The 22345-nt window shown below is 40.3% G+C and overlaps 1 protein-coding gene across 1 annotated transcript in view; it reads right to left on the bottom strand.

Moving 5' to 3' along the window:
- Nucleotides 1-20994, bottom strand: part of cdh13 (cadherin 13, H-cadherin (heart)) — a 295213-nt gene extending 274219 nt beyond the window's left edge. The window contains exons 1-2 of the mRNA XM_085358926.1: nt 20977-20994; nt 20560-20680 (exon numbers count right to left, since the gene is read on the bottom strand). Of these exons, the coding sequence (XP_085215052.1) occupies nt 20560-20680; nt 20977-20994 (139 nt within the window). The remainder of the gene's footprint in view (nt 1-20559; nt 20681-20976) is intronic.
- Between the last annotated feature and the right edge of the window lie 1351 nt (nt 20995-22345).

The following is a 22345-nucleotide window of genomic DNA, read 5'->3' as shown; positions in this document are numbered from 1 at the left end:
CCCCACAGAAAACTGCATTGCAATGCAATAATTCATGTTATTTCACTTCACCTCTTAGTGAGTTTTAATATTGAGGGTGTCTGGTGTATGATTCCAATTGACCTTTGTAATTGAATAAGGTTCTGAAGAAGCACCGAGGGAAGACACTGACTGTGTCATGTGTATGGTGCGCTCTTGAATTCTAAACAGAGTGAAACTATAAATATTAGATATTGTTTTTGGCTCTTTCACACTTTGACCACTCTGATGCCCCCTGTCCTGAATATGTAATCTATCACAGTTGTACTCTGCATATTAAAAATATACACATGTCACAGTTCATGCTTTGCCACAGGCGTTAATGATAAGGTGCCCTCACAGTGTTCTCACTTAACGATCTTGACAAGCTTCCTTTGATATGCCAGAGGCTTCATGGCTGTGCCTGTTGTGAAAGCACTAGAGGGATGCCTTGGGGACCTTTCAGCACACTTCTCTAAGTATTCATATTTTGCTCGATGGATTTACTAACATTGTGAAACTGAAAGAAAAAAAACAAGCAAACAAACACTGAGAGCGATCTTGGGAAAACAGATTTAACTGTACAGTCACAGGACAAAGTTGGTACAAAATGATAACCGAACACGTAATATCCGTGATCTTTTGTAAAATACATAGATAACAATAATCTGTTGGATTAAAAGGCTTAAGCAATGTGTGACATTATTACCCATCAATATTGGAAGTATTCAAATATTAATGAAAAATGAAAGCAGCTGGTTAAAGCTGTTGCATTCAGTCATTGTCACAGGAGTTAATCTGAAAGTGCTGAGTTGGTCATCTTGGCTGTTTTATTAGACACAGCTTTGATTGCTAATTTACTGAAGGAAGTACTGACAACTTTTTTCACATGTCATCTTCCCAAGAGGACACTCATCTGTTACAATGATAAATCACTGAAGCTTGTTCCCACACACTGAAAGCAAAGCCAGCAGCAGCTTGCCTCGCACGCTGGTCTCCTATCAGTTTGCTGTGAAAGACCAGGGGTTTATCTGTAATGCACATGCACAGAAGAAAGAGCTGCTGCCCTGCTGAGCTCGAGTCATTAAGATATGCCCGTGAACCAGAGACAGCTACATTTACCTATGAGCATGAAACAAGCAGAGCTTTCAGCGAAAATAGCTAACTGTAATGGTAAATGGCCTGTATTTGTATAGCGCTTTACTAGTCCCTAAGGACCCCAAAGCACTTTGCACAACCAGTCAAAAATTAAATGTGAACATCGAAAGTAAAAGCTGCATCAAAAGTCACCCTTAGCCTGCTGATAGCAGATTTAGCAGATGTGGCGCTGGACCTCGAGCACCTGTTTGTAACTCAGGTACAAATCTGTCAGCAGCACAAACCTTTGTGAAACAACAGGCTGAGCTGGAACAGTGAGGATACAGAAATATTATTTCTCACACTACTTTTCTACTTTTTAATTGAGTTTCTTTGGTGCTTGAAGGACCAGATAACTTTTCAAAATTTGATTTACTTACAAATCTTGAGTCTTCTTCAGTGACCATTTTCACTCACTGTTTTTTAATTATTAGTTATTATCATCTGTGGCTCTGTTGCACAGCGTGTTTTTGTCCTGTCTGCATCCGATCATGGTAGAAGGCAACTCCTTTGTTATCCTGGTTCTGCTGGAGGTTTCTTCTGTTAAAAGAGAATTTTTCCTTCCCACTGTCGCAAAGTGCTTGTCTACAGGGGGCGTTGGAGTTTTTTCAGTTATTCTTTATTTTAATGTGGGGTCTTTACAATATAAAGCTCCTTGAGGCATCTGTTGTTCTGGTGCTATACTAAATAAAATTGACCTAAATAACCACAAAAAGCTAATGTGAGGTTCTCTCTACTGTTATGTCCCAACTGGAGGTCTGGACCGGGTCTCCATGAAAAGCTTCAAGTTTCTGGTCCTAAAAGGTATAATCGAAGTAGGTGAGGAGGCATACCTACTTCCTAGGTGAACAATCTTCAAGTGGCACTTCAAGCTTTTTCATTTTTGCTTAATTATAAGTGCACCACAAATGTGCGATATAAATATGCATTAGCACTGCACATCATCTCCATCATCACCATCATCACAGGGATCATTTAAAATTTGATTTTCCATAATGAGGGAAACATTTGCTTCCAATCCTCCTGAGTTGAAATGACTATTATTGCACTCCTTTTAGAGTTCATTATCATACTGAAAACCATAACATGAGCAAACCCTGAGCAGCTGAAGCATACCAACACTGTAGAAGGCGAAGCACCTAAATCATCAGCATACATCAGATGATTAATAAGGCTCTTCCCCGTCACGTTTTATTGATTGAATACGCTTGGTGATAAATAGCCCCGAAATGTAACCCGTATTTTGCAGTAGCTGCAGCTCAGTAGTATAAAACCGAGTTTGCAGTGTGAAGACCAAAAACATCACAAAAACATTTAGCTTTACATTTTCTGCATCTGAAAAAAGTAAATTCCACCAACAATGCAACACATGTCCAGACTTCGTTTTTTGACTTTAATAAGGTCCGGCTTATGTTGCATATATAAAGTATATTCTTTGAGCAGAGAATCTAGATCACATTTAAAAAAACTGGTGAAAACAACAAAGCAGCTTCCTGCTGATTTTAGACCAAAACTCTGATATGTGTTCAGCACAAGTTGCCATGGCGATCTAACCAGGTTAGAGAAAAATTACCTTCCTGCCACTGAAACTCTGACTTTAGGCTCATCGTAGCTCATTAAACCAGCTCTCCTTGTAGTGAGCAAATGAATGAAGGTAACAACAGTTTTTCCACATGTTTGACTGCCAAAAACCACCAAACCATTAACATCTAATTACCCTTGCACATCAGTCTCCACAGATTTTGCCAGATATACAGTGATTTAGAAAATGTTCTCACATTCTTTGTGCTGCAATTGGAGTCCACCTCCTAAGCTAAATGACCACAAATAAACATTACGATAATTACTATCATTTCCGAGCAAAGACTATATTTAACTGTGCAAAGGTTCAGTGCCTGGAGCATTTAAAATTAAAACTGGCATGTGTTCATGAACAATATGGTGCGATATTACACAAAAAAGCCCTGCCTTGGGCTTTAATTACTGCACTGTGTGTGAAAGCCTGGGTTAGAGAAGACCAGGGGACTGGTTTAGTTTTTAGCCCAAACACAAATGTTTGGGGTTTTTTACAAGGAAGCATGGACCATCACATGTGCATGGTTATGATTTTCACGTTGGGATCTTTAATATCTTCTTGTTCCTGTTTTCATTGTTATTCAAGTAATGTTGAGTGTCTGGTTTCTGTTTTGAGTCCATTAGTTGTTCTAGCCTCTAAAGTGTTTCCCTGTCTGTGTTCCATTGTCTCTGTTTACAGTGTCTCTGTTTCAGGCGCTTTTGTTTTCTGAGCTGCTTTTTTTTAAAATTAATTTTCTCTGGGCCGAGTGCTACAGAGTTCAACACGCCCAAGGTATCACTCCACTATCTGGAGTCACGTACCCTAATATTTGCAGTCGGTTTCGGCTGAGTCATCTTCATTTTTCAGTTAATTTTCAATTCAATTTTATTTATACAGCACAAAATCACAACAACAGTCGCCTCAAGGTGCTTTATATTGGAAGGTAGCTCCTACAATAATACATACAGAGAAAAACCCAACAATCATATGAGCCCCTATGAGCAAGCACTTTGGCGACAGTGGGAAGGAAAAACTCCCTTTTAACAGGAAGAAACTCCAGCAGAACCAGGCTCAGGGAGGGGCGGGGCCATCTGAATCAGAAAGACTTTATTTATCCCCAAGGGACAATTGAGATACAACAGAGCAGCATGACGTTGAAGTCAAGGACAGGGCATAAACAGGCAAAGAATGAGATAATTAATACACAGGATATACAGTTTATACACACTTATACACATCTGCTGCAACACTGGTTGCGTTACGTTGTGAATTGTAACCTTAAACACATTTTGTGATCTTATTTCTAATAGTCAACACCTTTTGCCATGAGAGGACATCCTGTGACGCAGTGAGTATAGTTAAATTTGTGAGCACATTGATTTTTGAATGAGTATGACAGAGGCTTTATGATGGGCACCGAAGGCAGTCTCTTTACGTCTGTGGAGGCTTAGGCTGGTGGAGTGCATATTTATTTGTGCATCTGTAAAACGAATGTATAAGACATGAAATACCAGATGGTACAGAGATTACATATGTGATCAAGTATATATATCCTCTGTGGCTTCATACCTCTGATTTTCTACATGCAGAAGCCAGAAGTGAACCTATAGCATATGTGCAAATAAGTCCATGCTTGTTTTCAAAGGTCTCCTCTGGCGAAAGCAAAGGCGAGGATATTTGCCAACCCATTTAACAGCCAAGCTGAAAAAAACGGTGAAAAGTTCTTGCCAACTGCAGCAAACCCAAACCTTTCAATCAAACAGCTCTGTGCTGTGGAAGTACACATATGAAAACACACACAAGCACACACACGGTTCAGCACACACAAGCTATAAGCAGGCGTAATTTCAGACACATCCAGCAACACACAGGCACCCAGCAATGCATTCAAGCATTCAGGCAGATCGATAGGCTTTCAGGAAGCCAGTATCACGCAGGTTGAGCCCCTGAGGCTTTGGCCAAGTTATTCAGCAGTTTTCCTGGCCACTCAAGAGAGCCCATACTGGGCTCTGGTCCAAGAGTCAAAGATGGGAAAGCGGCACACGGGCGAGAGCGAAACTAGTCACAAGTATTCTAAAAGTACTTCTCTCACTTCTCTGAAGGAAGCCAACGTTATCTCTTCAGTGGATTCCCAGTAAATTTAAAAAGTAGAATTTATTTTGTCGGCCGAAAACAGATCAAGAACTTCAGGGAATGAGCGGTTTGTGCCCCACCTGTCTCACCTGTGCACCTGCATCACAGTGGACACAGAGCGTCAGTGCTCTTAAATGTGTTGTTTGGAAACAAGGTAACAAATGAAATGAAAACAAGCAAAATGAAACACATCTCTCTGATAAGTGTAATCTTTTTAAATATTGAGTTTTATTTAGATCATTTCCAAATGTATTACTTCAAAAAGATAAAACAATGTATTTCACTCAGAGCGGAAGTTTTGAGTTTGTTTAGAATACAAAACATCACGACAAAGGAAAAACTGAATTACAGCAAACACACACAAATAAATATCCAACATATTTTTAAGAGAAAGCAACCTTTTTAACACAACTTCATGAACCATACAATCAATTTAAGATGGAAAACTGGTGATTCACAGAACACCCATTTGAATTGCTGCTGGATGATAAACAAAGATATAAATAGAGCTACATACTGCTTATGTTTAGACCTTTAAGAAAGGATGTCAAACGTAGACTTTATTGTTTGTCTGGATGTTAAGCAAATAAATTTAGGTTCGACCCAAAGGTGAAGGGCATTAAAATTTTAAGTAGACCAGGTAGGTCGTCCAGCTCTGACTGCTCTTTGAAAACATAATACTCAGGTATTGGTTGCGTGCAGATCTTTGTGTCTTTAATACAGGAAGCAGCATTCCAAAATAGCACGATACAGCTGCTTGCATCTCTTCGCTAAAACTGAATTTCCTCATAATTAGAAGTTTACTTTCTGTAAAGCAGGGATGGATAAAAGCAGGGTTATAAAATAATGAGGTGAAGATTGTGTGAATGATAAATATGTAACTTGTTTCGTGGCTGTCCTCTGCAGCGATGTTTAAAGGAAAGATAGATAAACATGCAACAGCACACAACCACATATACATACTAAGATTTATCATTTCAAAAGAGCAAACAAACTCACAGATTCACTGTGTACACAGCAGACAAACACAAAGCCAGAACATGATTGATTTGTATTACTTTGTATTATGTTGTACTAATACTTCAGGGGTTTGCGGCTCCTGAAATGTAAGACAATGCCACCTTTTGTTCAAAGTTAATGGTTTCCTTTGGCATTCCTATTTATATATGACAAAATAGCATCTCAGTACGTAACGCGACCATCAGCCTCGCGTTGAAGACAAAATTAATTGGCCAGTGTCTATAAAATGGAACTATATTTCATCAGCGGGGTTTCTCAAACTGTCACACTAGGAAAGTTCTGCTAATGTAGTATCCAGTTGTTCATGGTTTCAAAATAACTCAATGAGGCTGAGAAGGCTTCACATTCTCATAACTTGAGGAAATGTTTTTCATTGCAGTGAATCCAGAGTTATATTAAAGTTTCCAAGAGCGAAAGTTATTTCCCTCCAAATGCAAACCTGACTGACCTACAATGACTAAAACTCAACTTGGGTTATGAGAAAACACAGAATTTGAGCTTATATAGTAAAAAACTGCACATATGGTAAATTCAACAGTGCATATATGATAAAATGTATCGTCACCTGCCGGAGAGAAATAACAGAGGAAAAGTCATGCAGATGGCTTTTGCTTGTTTGCTGAAGAGTCCAGTTCTGCCTAACTTGGATCTATTGACACTGATTACAATAGAAAGAATAAATTAAACAACATCTTAAATGTACAGAAAATAGCGGCACTTGTTTCTGGCGTGCTTGATTGAACTCTTAGCTTCATCCATATATGGGATATGTGTCCATCTGCCATGAGCACGTGGGCAGAGGGCATCGAATTCTCTTTGTTCGACTTTAGCTCCGATGATTACCTTTGTCACTTTCATCAGAGCCGTTTAGTGCTGAATGAAAATAGTTTTCCTTCCCACTCTCTATAAATCCACTTCACTCAGGTTATTTGCAGACAAAGCAGATGGATGATCACAAGAACCTCCAACAAATGTTCTGTAATAGAAAGTCCCATTTAAAAAAAACAAACCTGCAAGATGTTTGCAAGCAGGATCCCAGCTGGTGCAAACCGCTCTGACTGACTGCAATCTCTGATCATTTTACGCTATCACATGCTTTTTGAATCAAGATGTGCCAACGTCTGGTCAGAAGAATGCAATATTAATCTTGACAGTTTATATCTGCCTGCCAAAACCTGTTCTCTAAATCCCCTCAAAGCTGCAATTAAACACATCATGTTACTAATTGATGAACAGCCTCTTAGTGAGCAGCTCGCATTGAATTAAACATGTGGATATACCGCAGTTTACATCAGAAATGTACTTTTTTCCATCACTGTTAAGCAGGTTAGGCAGAATGGACACATGATTATAGGAAGGAAGCCAGAGTGATCTCCATCAGGGACACGAGAAGAAACGAGTAAGTGAGAGAGACAGAGGCAGACACAGAGGAGACACCGAGAGAGAGAGCGATAGTATATCAGCTGGGTGCCAGTTGCACCATTATTGCAGATGGGGTCTTGGCAGGGCCGTCCCTTTGCCCCTGATGATCTGTGATTGCAGCCTCTACAGACTCCGTCTCAGGGCCACTAATGTCAGTATGTGTTCCAGCAGACGTCCTGTTCGTGGCCTGCTGCATTTGTCAAAGGTGATATATTCATCTAAAAGTCGCACATGTCAAAGATAAAAATGAGCGCCATGACAACAATCAAAATGCATTTTAGCCTAATTAAAATTCCCCAGAGCAGCACGTAATCTGACCTGGTACCTTGTCATTCTTAACTACACGTGTAATCAATATTTGAATATCAACAGTAGATCAAATCACTCTGTGCTCTTTAGAAAGTGTCAGTGATGCTGACAAGTTCTGGAAAAAATATCACCATTTGTTCATAGCATCGTTTAGCTTATTGTTTTGGGTTTGCAGCTTCATAATGGTATTTTATTTTGAACTTCGTATACTTCCTGCACAGAGGTTAGAGACAAAAATAATAAAGAGTCATTTATAAAGTGTTTTATGTGCTTTTATGTGTAATTAGTAAAGTGTCCATGAGCAGCTTTGCACAGTGAATACAGTATAAATAAATAACTAAATAAATAAATAAAGTACCAGTATGAGTATCAGGTCTTGTTCCCATTGCTGCTCAGCTGCTGCAGGTTAAGAGGGACACTAGTATTTCTTGCAACATCAATATTGAGGCATTGCAGAGCTCTAACTATGTTACCTTAAAGTGTTTATCATTATCGACATGTAACATTTGTGGCAACAATGTAGGGTCAGTAAGCAAGGCTGTAGTCAGACAGGGCCAGAGACCGAATCCCAACCATGGAAGTGGTGGACTTGTCTACTACCGTGACTGCTACTCTACGAGTTGTGGAGAGATGTGTTGAAACAGGCTGGCCACAGTGTTGAGGCACAAATCTTTGCAAATTCTCCTGCTCAGTTTGGAGCATACTTTTTTGAGTGTAAGGAGCTTGGAAAGAAAAGCGTCTGGACTTCTTTAAGTTGCTTGAAGACGTTTCACCTCTCATCTCATCTCTCATCCAAATCAGGACAACAGCACTGTGCATATAATCAGTCACTAATGTCATCATATAACATTCTTAGTGAAAGTGAACAACATTGATTACATTTTAGTAAAATAGTTTTACTAATATATCTAGTCTCAATGACAACCTGCTATGCTAAAACCCATTTCCCTTTTTCAGGCTGTGCCCGATGGACTAAGGCCTGGCCACCAGACGCTCGCCCTTGGGCAAGCTCCCCGGCTTGTAGCCCTATCCCGGGCAGGGTGAACTATTCCTTTGATGTTTTCCTCATAGGGATCTTCTGAATTGCTCTTTATCTGGTTCTTCACCCAGGACCAATTTGCCATGGCCTACCAGGGGGCAAAAGCCCCTGGACAACATAGCACCTGGGATCCCTGGGACACACTAACCCCTCCACCACAATAAGGTAGCAATTTGCAGAGAGGCCTAGAGAGAGCTGAGTGTTAACGCGAAGCTCTCAATTTACCGGTCGATCTACATCCCTACCCTCACCTATGGTCACGAGCTGTGTGTAGTGACTGAAAGAACAAGATCGCGGATACAAGCAGTGGAAATGAGCTTCTTCTGAAGGGGGACTTCTGGGTGAGGTGTTCCAGGCATGTCCGACCGGAGGAGGCCCCGGGGCCGACCCAGGACACGCTAAATGTCCACAACAATCATTCCAGCTAAAGGCATCAAAACAACAGTTCCCAAACCATCAGGCGACCCCATGGTGGATACATCCATACAGTTTATAGTCTATGGATGGACCCTTTTACATGATATTATATTATTATAATAACCACATTATTATATTAAGTAATACTGCTACAGATATCACCTTGTACCTTCCTGCCTACAAATGGAGTCTGAAAATGTCAAGAAGACATTTTCCTTGATGACTTGTGATGTGCCATAAAAAAAGCTGCTGTAACTTGAGCTTCACCTTTTGATCTATCGCTTCTCTAAAACCTCCAGCATTCACTCGCCTGTTCCTGCAAATACATTCACCGCCAGCTCCTAAGCTAAAAGAAGCCTCCAGTCACAAGTTGACCCATATAAGGAAGAACTGTGAGCCAGGTCAGTCTGTTTTTCATGAACAATGTCAGCTGTTAAACCCACAGTTCACATGTTGTACATGCGATCCTCAAATGCACAAACATGTTTGTGAAACATCCACCCACACACTCACTCCACACACGCAGACGTGCATACACATGCCAGTAATGGCCTTTCCTGTAATTACAGTCATTTGTCAAAAGCACACCTTGATTTATGGTCAAATTAAAAATACACCGGAAAAGAAGCTGCAGGTCCTGGTAACTCTGGATACAGTGAGTGATTAATGCTGCGCCATTACAGGCAAGAGAGTGGCATGATCCGGATATGCACCTTGCCATGCAGCACATAGTAAGTAGAAACATCAATCCCTGCATTCCCAGTCTCTGGTTGACAGAGTGGGTGCACAGCGGGTGGGTGACTGGGGTAACATCGGTCAGGGTGACAGTGGTTTGAGAGTGGTGCAGAGCAGGGCTGCCAAAATTAGTAAGTAGCACAAGAACGTGAGGGGCACAGCTGTTTTATTCCAAAGAAAAGGTAGGCTGCTTATAGCCGCGCACCGACTCCTTACAGGGCATCTTCTTAATAAGGTATTTGCTTTACTTCATGCACACACCAAGAGAAAAACATTTGGCTATGAGCCCAGCGGCATTTTGCTGTGGAATACAAATAAGCTCAGGATTAAAATATGCTTTCACTATAAATACACTCATTGCATTTCTGTTATTCCTCTTTCACTGGAGACAGCTTGATGGCTTTTTGTCTAAAGTAACAGTGGTAAATAACGAGCTACTCGGTCACATTGTGAATATTTGCAAGCAGTGGAAAAGCAATATTTTTAACCGTGGCTGCGGAAGTAAAAATATGAACTAAATAAACCAGAAAATGAATGATAAAGTTCATCTTTCATGTGCAACATGATGGACTACTTGATCACAGATAAATGTCTTTGTGTTCTTGTGTCTGTGGTTTGCAGCGAAACAAATTCCACAGACAACATCTCGAGCCCTGAGAAAGAAGGACGGCAAACTTTATCATCTGAACTTGGACAGCAGAGCCGAGCAGAAGTGAAGCAAACACAAAACAGATGAGCGAGCTGTTCCATTTGTCCAGTTTATCTAAAACTGCTAGGCTATATAAGAATTCAAGTACTTTTAAATTGCCTCATTGATAAAGTCGAAGGGAATACAGGCAAGAGACACGAATTGTGCCGGTGAAGAAATCTTCAGAGCTCAATGCAGTTAATGTGCCTCGAGGCCTGTGCCAGCCAGGAGAGCTCCAAAGACTGTATCTGAACATGAAGTGGAAGGCTTATGGCGAGCAATGCCAAGCCTGAAGAAGACCACCCTCCCTGAGGTAATTTCTTCAGAAATGCTTAGTTAAGGAGCATGAGTAATGCTATGCAAAAAGCTGCCATGTTTTTAGGAATCACATGGGATTGGGGGTGGGATTGTGGAAAGCCTTTACAGAGCTATGGTTTGCTCTGCAGGAAACAGATAAGGTGGCTTTCTACATTTTTCTCCATATTTTATCAGCCGTCCACATGGCGTGCACTCAACTCTGGGTACCCCATAAAACCCAGACCATATTTCCTCCTAAAGTTTGCACATTATCAGTATGTCACGTCTTCCTATGATGCCTCATGGCTATAACTGCTCATGAAGTCCTTTATTTTTACACAGTAACGGGCTCAGTGATGCTCTGCCTGCAAGGTGGTGACAGCAAACTACACGGACTTTAGCGCCGCCTCGTAGGGCAGCAGAGATGGGCAGTAACGCGTTACTTGTTTTTTCAGGTAACGAGTAAAGTAAGGGATTACTATTGCAAAAACGGTAATTAGATTACTGTTACTTTCCTGTAGGAACGCTGCGTTACTAAAACTGATTTTTTTGCCAGAATGTCTCACGACAGTGACGTAAGCGAGTGCGACGTTCGTGACAACAGCTGTGTGCAGATCAACAGTGGATCATATATGGAGTGCGGAGAGAGTATGAGCGTGCAGCGTTTAAAGCGTGGAAGTACTGACCTTACTTTGAGTTTGATTCCATAAAAAGGGACAAAAACATTAGTGTCCGCTGTGCGTGGGAAGAAAACTTCTTTTTACAGCAAAAAAACCCCTAAACTTCCAAACAAGCACCGAGTAGCTACGACGTAATGGGAAACTCACAGAGAAACTCGCGGATTCTTCCACTGACCGCGGCACACCTGCACCAGGGTAAACCTCCGCCTACCCCACTCCTGCTTTACAGGTGAAGATAGAGCAACAGGACCGCTGAGTCTTTGACTTTATTTATTTTCTGCTGTGTTTTACTTGCATCTATTTGAAAGACTGAGTGTAAACACAAAAAATATTTTATTTTATGTGCTGGAATGTGCAGAAAATAGGTTTAAATGTTAAACTAATTTCTTCCAGTCAGAGAATGTTGCATATAATTACATTTTTGCTTGATGCATAAAGTTAAAAGATTAAAACTGATAAAACAAGTTAAAAAAAGAGACTTTTCCATCTGATTACATTTTGTATGATGGATTATGCAGAAAAAGTAGAATTGGGCTGAAAGATCTATCGCTCTATCACCTCTTCGGGTTGTAAATCGTGTTTTTAAAAAGTAACTAAGTAACTAAGTAATTAATTACTTTTGAAAATAAGTAATCAGTAAAGTAACGGGATTACTTTTTGGGGAAGTAATCAGTAATTAGTTACTGATTACTTTTTTCAAGTAACTTGACCAACACTGTAGGGCAGTGACGAAACAAACGTGTGCAAAATAAGGCGAGACATAGCACAGTTTCTGTTTGTCAGCGCCGTCTCATAAACCACTGAGAGAACAAACTGAAACTTTTCAGAAGAGGACGTCTAATCTTTCTTTCACCACAGAACTAATGCATCTCAGCCCTCTGACAAACACTGCTATTTGAAACACTCAAACAAAATCTGCCAGTTCTTGCTGTAAAACAAATAAGGGTGACATCCACTTTCAAATTCCTCCTTCAATCCAAGGCCGTGGGCTATTCAGCAAACAGCTTGTATTCTGTTCATCTACATAATATTTTCTTGCTGGAAGTGTGAAATGCTTTTTGTTCCTTATATGTTATGTTCAGTTTTCAGTTGCAGTGTAATTAGATTTGGGGTGTTTTCACACCTGTGGTGTTTAGTCCATTCATATTGAACTCTTTCCCCTTTGGTGCAGTTCGTTTGTGCGCAGATGAGGGTCCAGACCAAAATGACTGCACTGAGACCCTTTGAGGAGGCGTTCCTGGTGCGTTTCCAGAAAAACTCTAAAGGATATTTGTTTGTGGTGTGAACATGATTACTTCCTAAGCTGCGTATGGTTTGTATTCTTAATGTGGCAGGTGCTACAGATGTGCAAAGGTCTGTACGAGTTACCAATTAGCTGTGAAATGAATGTAAATGATCTGTGTTCTCCAGTAGTGCCGAACACGGCACCTTCTTCCTGTATTTACGCTTGTTGCTCCATCTGGCCAATAAAGGGGCTCCATAACCTGACGTGGTTTGTATGCCTGTGAAGGTTCTCCGTTATCCAGGTCATCGTAGTCTAAGGAGCTTGGAAAGAAAAGCATCTGGACTTCTTTAAGTTGCTTGAAGTCGTTTCACCTCTCATCCGAGAAGCTTCTTCAGTTTAAGATCAGTGGGGGTCCTTGTCCCTCTTGGGGGACACTCCCATACTGCTTAAATCTGGGACCCTCCGTTTGACCTTAGAACTGAAGAAGCTTCTTGAATGAGAGGTTTTCAAGCATCTTAAAGAGGTCCAGACACTTTTCTTCCTGAGCTCCTTAAATGATGGTTTGTAGTGATGCATTTTGGATTTTTCTCTGTGTGAAAAACCAAACTGATGGGAAACATTCACAAACTCATCAACTGATCCAGGCCAGAGTGAACGACCTTTAGTGCCCGTTTCATGGATGTTGTGGTGGCTGCAGTAAAACTACACAAAATTAAAGAGATGAAATTTAAAGTGATGGATCAATTTCAGTGGAAACAGCTGTTTGATAGATAGCAGGACTTTCTCACTGACTCGAACATCTTTTACGTTAATAAACTCAGCTCCTTGTTAAATGCAGTTTTCAGGCTTTTCTATTAAAGCTTTTATATTTTTAAATGAATTTCTTCTTTGTTCAGAACATTCAGGGTACGTCGATGTTCAGAACGGTTTTTAAAATGAGCTGTAGGCTGCACGAGGTTAATTCAGTCTAGAAAAGCAGATTATTTTTCTCCTTCAGATCATAGTTGCTGCATTCGGGGATGTGAAGTTTGCTGCTGAAGCTTTTACAGTTTCACTACACAAAACGTGACACAGACAATGAGTTTGTGTCTGCATCACATGTAGCTGAAGGGAAAGGACGGAGCACACTGCTTCTCCTCAAGGTTGCATTTCCTACACATGCAGTGTAACAATTTAAAAGCTCTTTACTATGTTAAAATTGTAATATTTATAATGTAATAAGCAGGTTTTTTTTCCAGTCATAATTTTCACATTTCCATGTGCCTACATTTCTTTCACATATATTAAATTTAATAACCAGCTGAGTAGGAGCAAAAACAAAAGGTGCAATAAAACTAGGCTTGGAGTAAAAGCTAGAGGTAGAGCGGAATTACGAGGCAGCGGTGATGGCGTAATAAACAAAGCACCAGCAAAGCCACCGAGAGCTGGAAAGATAGAGAAAGAGTCGCCGTTACTGTATTTCTGTATGCATTTGTTTCTCAGAAATGCCCATTAGCCGAGATGGATGTCCTTGAACCCAGGTCTGCGCCAACAGGTATCTCTCACTAACAGACCGCCCCTCCACTAGTAATTACACAGGGAGGTCTGCAGCAGGTGGCACTGGGCTGAGCAGCATTTACATAAATCTGCATGTGTCACTGAGCCTGGCTGCAGCCTCTGGCACTCTTTATACATCCTGCTCACACTCAGCAGACGGTTTGTTCAAATTTAACAAAAATGGATCGTAGTGAGGTAAAATAGCATCGATCCTCTCAGAGATGTACTCGTAAAGCACTGAGTTTATTTCATGCTAACAAACGGTTTTCCATTTTACTCTGAAATCACACAAACACGCTGCAAAGTATGCACCCGCATTGTCGACATGCTGTTATTCTGCTTTGATTTTCATCATGAATCTAACATTCTTGCATCTGGTCAATTCAGCGACGTGTTACACAGCTTTCACTAACGTAACGACACAGTCAATACTAATTACACGCGTTTTGTTGAACGAAGAATGCTGAAGTCACCTCCCCTATCTGTTTCTTTTTCTAGGTTTCTATATTTCACATATTCGTCTGGTCTTTTCGCAGCTATTCAGTTTTAGCAGCTATTGAAGTGCAGCGTTTGTAAAAGCGATTAAATCTTTAAGAAACATTTGAAATGATCAAACAAGTATTTAGAGTAGAAGATTTCTGTTGAACGGCTATGAGCAAACAGGCAATCACAGCATGCATCTCAGGTTTTCTTTGTAACAAATGCACAACAAGCCTGAACCCACACTTTTATATGCATGTACGTGTGTGGCCAGTAGCATGCCTATACTTCTGTGAGCAGTGGGACCCCCCACCCCCCAATGGTGAGAGGTGTTTCTGCTGACAGGAGCATATTCAAGGTAATGGAACCACTGTGTTGTCCCAGAGCAGAGCACTAAAGCAGAACTGCGTTCTGTCTCCTACTACACGCACCGCTGAACCTCCAGATGACAAAGTGCCTCGCTGGCTGACCAAATCAAATACAATAAAGCTGAAAAAGAAGAAAGAAGATTGAAGGAGAAATTCTTAGATTTGTCATATTTTGCTGTATAGGCAGGAAAGTATGTATTTTCAATTGGAAAAGCTGTCCATCAGGTGAATGCCACACAAAGAAACTCGACAAGCACTAAAAGCACTGTGAGCTCAAAAGAAGCCTGTTACTGCTGTGTATATGGATGCAACACAATATGCGCATGTCAGACAGGCAGGTGATTACATTCTGCTGGTGTAGCTTCTCAGTGCGGAGAAGAATCGTGGGGATGATTAAATAAATAAAGAAGAGGTTGAATAATGAGAGGGGAATGAAAACAAGTTCCACAATAAATGACAGAGTGAATAAGACGCCATAAATTATTCCCATTTCAATTTACATATTTCATTTGTATTTCATCATGTTGTATGAATAAAATAACAAATGAGAGGAAAAATGAATTATTAAGCAAATAAATTGGTAGAAACTCAGCTTTGCAATAAAACTACCGCTAGCTGACTTCACCTTGTCGATTTCTGTGGAAAGACGCCATAACTCACAAGCCCAAAGGAGCAGACTGCTAGCCAGCTGACATTATTGCTGATCTCTGTAGAGACCAAGTGAAGTTGTGTAGATGGGCATTGCCAGAGTGCCCCAAAGGAGCAATATGGAGTTGAGATTGGATGTGTGCAGGAGGCTGTGGGGAAACTAACTGGTCACTGCACTAACTTAGGAGCGACAAGACTGACTCACAAGTGGCTCAGAGACAGAACTAAGCCTCCGTGACATGGACTCGTCAGCTGTGAACTCTTCGAACTCTTAAATCTTAAAGGTTTTGATTTTAAACCTGCTGAGATCAAACACAATTTTCTGCATACAGAGGAAAATGCAAGTCAGAGTGTGTTAGGGACCGGAGCTTTGCAGAAAGCTAAGTCAACTCGAGCATGTAACCGTTGAACTGGGACTCAAAAGCTCCAGCAAACACGCTTGCATATGAGCACACAGCACACACAGTTAACTAAGCAGCTCAAAGCTGTCTTCGGGGGAGGAACAAAGAGGGAAAATACTTTTGTAAATATCATTCAAAAAAGGAGAATAATTCATTTGCAGACAAAAATGATGTTGTTATCACCAGAGGTGGAAAGAGTACTCAAAATTTGTACTCAAGTGCAAGTACTGTTACACTGGTTAAATTGTACTCAATTACAAGTAAAAGTACTGGTGTTAAAAAAATACTTGAGTAAAAGTACAAAGTACTCTTCTCAAAAACTACTGTAAGTATTAATTACTTTTTAACAGACTGATGTTTTATTCTGTTGTCAATAGCAGGCATTCAACTCGATTCACCAGTATAAATATTTATGTTCAAAGCACATTTTTCAGATGAACAAGGTATAGAAAGGTAACTTGTTTTGTAAATAAATGTAGATATAAAAGGAGGAATTTTGTTTGTTAAAACAATGACAAAAATGTTTCTGAACATGCGTAGAACCATTTAAACTTTTCCCCATACACTGAACAACAGGCAGGTAAGTGTCTTAAAGTCTTAGCATTTCTTTCACACTTTACTTTCTGAACCTTTTGTTCAGTTTCAGCAAGAGCTGGTTTTCTAAATTAACAGAGGCAATCCGACTTCGTTTGGCTGTGAAGAGTAAACCAGCACAGCTAAAAAGTCGTTCACACGCAGCAGAAGCAGGCAGAGCTGTGTTCAGTTTAAGAGAGAGGTTTTTGATGGCTGAGAAGGAGTGCAGCAGCTCCATGGTGTCTGTGGCACAAGCAAGGTAACCATCAAGCTCAACTGCACTTTGCAGCCTTCTGGAGATTGGTCTGGAGAAGAATTCATCTTCATCAGATGACTCTCTTTGCTGATCCTCACACTCATGCTCCGTCGTTTCAAGATGTTGTTTGATGTATGTCAAGGCTGTAATTGCAAGTAGATAACACAATTTTGTTATTTAAATTTCAGTGATTATTCCTGAACACAAATTTAAAATCGGCAAATTCTCAAAAAGGATTGTTTAGTATTCAGGACAGACCATCAATAACTTACAACGTATTAGGTGAAATACTCACTTAAGCATGTGTTCAAATGTAAAAATACACAAAAATGGGATCACATGAATCCTTACCAGCCTCTGTTACATCTGCTCTGTCAGTCCAGGAAGTCTTGAACTTGGGTAAGAGGACTGCAGCTGCAGCCAACTCTGGATCCTCCATCATCGTCCAAAACGCTTTTGAAGGCCATTTTGCAGGGCTCTGATGAGTGGCACGCATGTCGTGCTTGATGTCTCCAGCCTGCTGAGTTTGGACAGTAGTTGTTGGATTACTGGCAGGAGCCATCCCATAAAGGAAGTGGACTCAGACTGAAGGATGTTTGCAGCTTTCACCAGTGGCTTCATGGTGGTACAGTACTCCCTTAGGAATGCAACTTCTGCAGGACTCAACCTGTAAGACACAACAACAAAACCCACCATGACTATAATAGGGATCTTCTGATTTAATATTAAGAGTCTGCTCACGTTTTTAACCATCCATTAAGGAAAATTCACAAAATTTGCAACCATATTGGTAGGTGTCCAATTTTACTCACATTTTCACCTTGAACTCCTCACAAATGCTCCTGATGGCATCTTCCCCCTTCTCATCAATGATGCGTATTATCCTTTCAATGGCAAGGTAGGTTGAATTCCATCGTGTTGCATTGGGACGAATGATCTGTAGCTCACACTTGTCCTCTACCACTTCATTAGCCAAATGAGATCGGCCAGTTTTGTTCCAAATGGCCTGGCATTTTGCAAAGGTTGCACGGGAGAGCCTCTTGTAGGTGTCACTCATGCTCTCTGCTAGGGCAGCATCAGTTGTTGCCACAAGGTTTAGCAGGTGACATGCACATCGCTGATGAGGCGGGAGTTGATACTCCAAACCAGAGTCTTCATCAAGAATTGCACTTGCCTCATGGTAGTCCCTATGGTCAGTCAGGTCAATAATTTCTGGGTCTGCTTCATCTTCAGCTTCATCTGCATCATTTTGTGCCCCAAACATGTGGAAGGCCTTGACAAAGTTGGATCCACTATCAGTTGTGGTTCTTACAACTTTGCCTCTAATCTTGTATTGACAATGGATATCATCAAGCGCACCAGCAAGCAAGTCAAATGTGTGAGACCCTCTCAATCTTTTGCATGCTGATGCTGCAGACTCTTCCTCTATCCAATGGCATGTGACTCCAAGGTAACTTTTCTGATGAGCTGACCAACAATCAGTAGTGGTAGCAACAAATTTGACTTTATCCAATGCTGCAACCAAAGTCATCTTCATGTGATCAGCAGCTTCACAGATTCTGGCACGGACAGTGGGTCTGGAGATGACTTTGGCTTGAGGTTGTAATGTGGTAACCAATTCTTTGAAAGATGGCTGTTCTACCACTGCAAATGGCTGTAGACCCTCACATATGAAATTGATGACAAGCTTGTCAACAGTTGCTTGTGGAACATGTTTGTTTGCAGCTCTCAACATCAGGTCTGGTAACTTGGCTTGTGTATTTGCTGAGAGCTTGTTTGGTGTGGCTGTGGTCTTTCGCTGTCGAGATGTTGATGCCACAGTGATATTGTACTGCTCAGTCTTCGATGGATGTTTCCTCTGTAGAGATAAATATTATCATACGTCAGGTTCATACATTACTTCATAACATCACTGTGATTAACACTAAAAGAAAACACATTTTTAAAACATCATTCAACTAGACTTGAGCTAATCTTTGATTGTTGAGCATAGTATAAAAGAGTGGTGAATTGGTCAAATTTTGCAGATATATTGCTGTATTTATTCACAAGTGTAAACCAATTTTGAACGATCATTGCAAAAAACATGAATTTCTGTATACATTCTAAGTTCTGTAATATGTATACTATCTGTAAAAAGAGTATCGACCAATGTATCAGTATCTAAATTTTTAACTCCTTTTTATCAGTATCACCCTAAAGTTTTCAGTATTAGTCAGGTCCTAAAAATACTAAGAGAGCAAAATATGTGTATCTAGCAAATCTAATTTAAGAAAAGGGATCACATACACAAAAATGCTGCCCATACAGCTAACAAATAAAACCAATCCACATTATGTTCTTTAAAAAAAGATATCATATTGGGAAACATATAACCCTACTGATTAAGAGCCACGTCACTATGATAGACCTATATCAGGCCAATGATACTGATCAACTGATCCATCAATCGGGCTCTGGTACATGTCAGCTGAGAGCTGGAAGATTAATTTGAGATGCAGCTCAGCACTGTGTTCAAGTTTGTTTGTTTTTTTGTTTGTTTGTTTTTTTAAATAGGCCAGCTGATTGTAGGCCTGTGAGTTTTAAATGACTACAAGTTTAATTTATTGTAATGACGGTGGTTATCCAAATAATAAGCTAAAACATTCCTACGAATTGTAGCTCAGTTATGCATGCACACACGCACATTAGCTAGCTCCGTCTTATTTTAATATCAGGCTAACCAATGGCGGTGACAATATCTTAGCCAAACTAGTAACCTTAACACACATGAAAAATAAGAAAGCAATATCATACACGTATAGTTGTAAAACCTCTTACCTCAATGTGTTTTTTTAGATTAGATGCTGAAGTCTTGTAAGCTGAAATGACTGTAGAGGTCAAACAAAGTTTGCACTGCATCTGGACGCTGTCTCCTTTTCTTCCTCTGTACACGAAAAATTCCTCCAGGTACGGCCACGGGCACGCCTCCTCCGTCTTTTCTACGTCGTTTTCATGGTTGACAGTGTTGTCCTCTGTCTCCATTTTGGCTTCTTTGTCTCCAAATCTTTCGTCTATAAATTAGTTTATACTCCACCATTTAGCACCTCCAGACACCTGTGCCTGCTGCTGCAGCGGAGTTTATTCTTTGCTTACGTCTTAAATTGGCGCGGTTGCGATTGCACGGCCTTATTGGCTGCAAAAATGCAGACGAAAGGTTTGAATATTAATTCAAATTGTGGGCGTACTCAGTAGTGACTTTTGATTTTATAAGTAGCGAAGTAGATTACATGGTGTAAGTTGTACTCAAGTATGAGTAAAATTACACACTTGAAAAATTACTCGTAAAAGTACAAGTACCCAAAAAATTTACTTAATTACAGTAACGTGAGTATTTGTAATTCGTTACTTCCACCCCTGGTTATCACTGTGGTGCAAAGAAGCAACCCGTTTTACCCCATGTTTATAATCAAAGGAATTTTAATGAACATGCACACACACATAATTCCACCTTGACCTGGTAGGAACCTGCTGCCTAGAGCCCCGTGATATGCTGCTGTTCAAATCCTCAAAACCCAGACAGATGAAGGAAAGGATATTTGTGTCGGTACAACTGGATGTTGAATTGTGGTGTGGATATAGAGATTTTAACCAATTTACTGACCTTGAAGAAGGCGTTGTCCTTTTTGGAAAGGACCTCTGTACATCACCTGGTACTTTTTGACCTGGAAGCCAGGCACACAGCCCTCGTGGCCACCATCCCCTTGGCCACCCACATGGGCAACCTGCAACACAGAAAACACCAACAGTCAGAATATTACAGATAAGCACATGGTTCAGACCAGAGGACCAAAGCTGGAATAACAGAAACACATTTTTAAAGATGCAATTCCCCAAAATAAACAGCAAAAGCATAAAGCAGATACATAAATAATCCATGGCAAAGAAAAAGCAGCAATTCTAACACTGTAGGAATTCTCCTGGCATTTCCCCCCCCACAGTTTCACCTCTGACCCAAACATAAGGCACCGGGAGTCGAGCTGTGTGATGCTAGCAGCTAACGTGTCCTTGGACCACAGACCTCGTACATATCGTTCATATTTCCTAACATCCTTTCTAGTTTTTACAACAAACCTTTTCTGAGTAGTACTACTCAGAAACGGCATATTTACACAGGCACAGCTTATAATGGTGAGAGTGTTAGAGTGATGCACTTTTACATTACAGTTTAAAGCAAATAACAACGACAGTCTTCGTGTGATTCGATGTTTTCTCCTCTGAGGCTCATCGGTGTTACTGGAGTTAGTAAAGACATGAGTATGGTTTTATTTCTTTTTTATTTTTAGTGTTCATAGATTTTTGTCTTTTTCTCAATGTGCTGCTTTACAATTTAAATTTAAAACTACCCTCCTTGACTTTTTACTGATAAACTGTCTTTCTCAAAAAGAGCAAAAAAACCTCATTCAGGTTAAAGAAATATTTAAAGTGGAAAAAATACTTCGGCCCCTGTTTTTCAAAGGGGTTTAAAGGGTGGATGTTCCCATGGAAACAGGCTGTAAAATGACTGAAGGGATGTTCAAACCAAACATCCTCTAGGCTGGAGCATATCACAGCAAAACTAATACTTCACATTGATTGAGGATATGCTGTTAAAGAGATAATGATAGGACACCTTTTCTTTCAGGTTATTGTTCTTGTTACCTTTAGTTTTTATGTCCAGCATTAAAAATATGTGTTGTCATTATGATATATAACAAATAGCTTTATAAGCGTGAATTATTTGTTTTGAACAAGTCATGATGGAGTATTTTGTGGAAGATCCAAGGTGGCACCAACACTGTCAGAAATAAGGTTAGAAACATTTTGTAAGATATCAGGTAAATTTTGTATCATTAAAAAAAATCCCACTCGCCCTGTAGGCAGTTTACAAGAGACTGATGAGGTACAACAAATACTTTAGCACGGTGGAGCCAGGGTGTCATCATCCCCGCATACTGGGGGATGAACAAAAGGTGCGTTGAATGCATTGAATGGATGCGAGGAACAATGTTAGGATCAGGGGCCAAGATGAAGGCAGCACAGAGGGAAGCTAGTCATCTATCAGAGCTGCAGAATGGTGGAAGTACCACAAGCTGTCCACACAGATACCAAGCAAAGACTCACAGCTTTGGATAACCACTTGAATGTGTACAAGAGAGTTATAAGCCAGCAACCATCCAAGGTGATTAATATGTGTGAACCAGTTGAAGCTAATGCTAAGAAAATATTGTGGGGAACAATTTCTGATTTCATAGAGTGATTATAATGATTTTCCAATGGTTTCCTGGTGCCCTGCATCTTTAAGGATGACAACGAGTTCATAAACATAAAGTGCAATACAACATTTACCATAAACGTCACAGACTCTACTATTCTTAAAAGCCTCGTGTTTTTACTGAGAATAAGAAATA

The sequence above is a fragment of the Diplotaxodon limnothrissa genome, linkage group LG7 (assembly GCF_057381915.1).
Source record: "Diplotaxodon limnothrissa isolate DT_005_m linkage group LG7, D_limnothrissa_male_GT1.1, whole genome shotgun sequence".
NCBI classification, from domain to species: Eukaryota; Metazoa; Chordata; class Actinopteri; order Cichliformes; family Cichlidae; genus Diplotaxodon; species Diplotaxodon limnothrissa.
The sequence above is the reverse complement of the archived record's forward strand: the minus strand, read 5'-3'. Positions and strand labels throughout refer to the sequence as shown.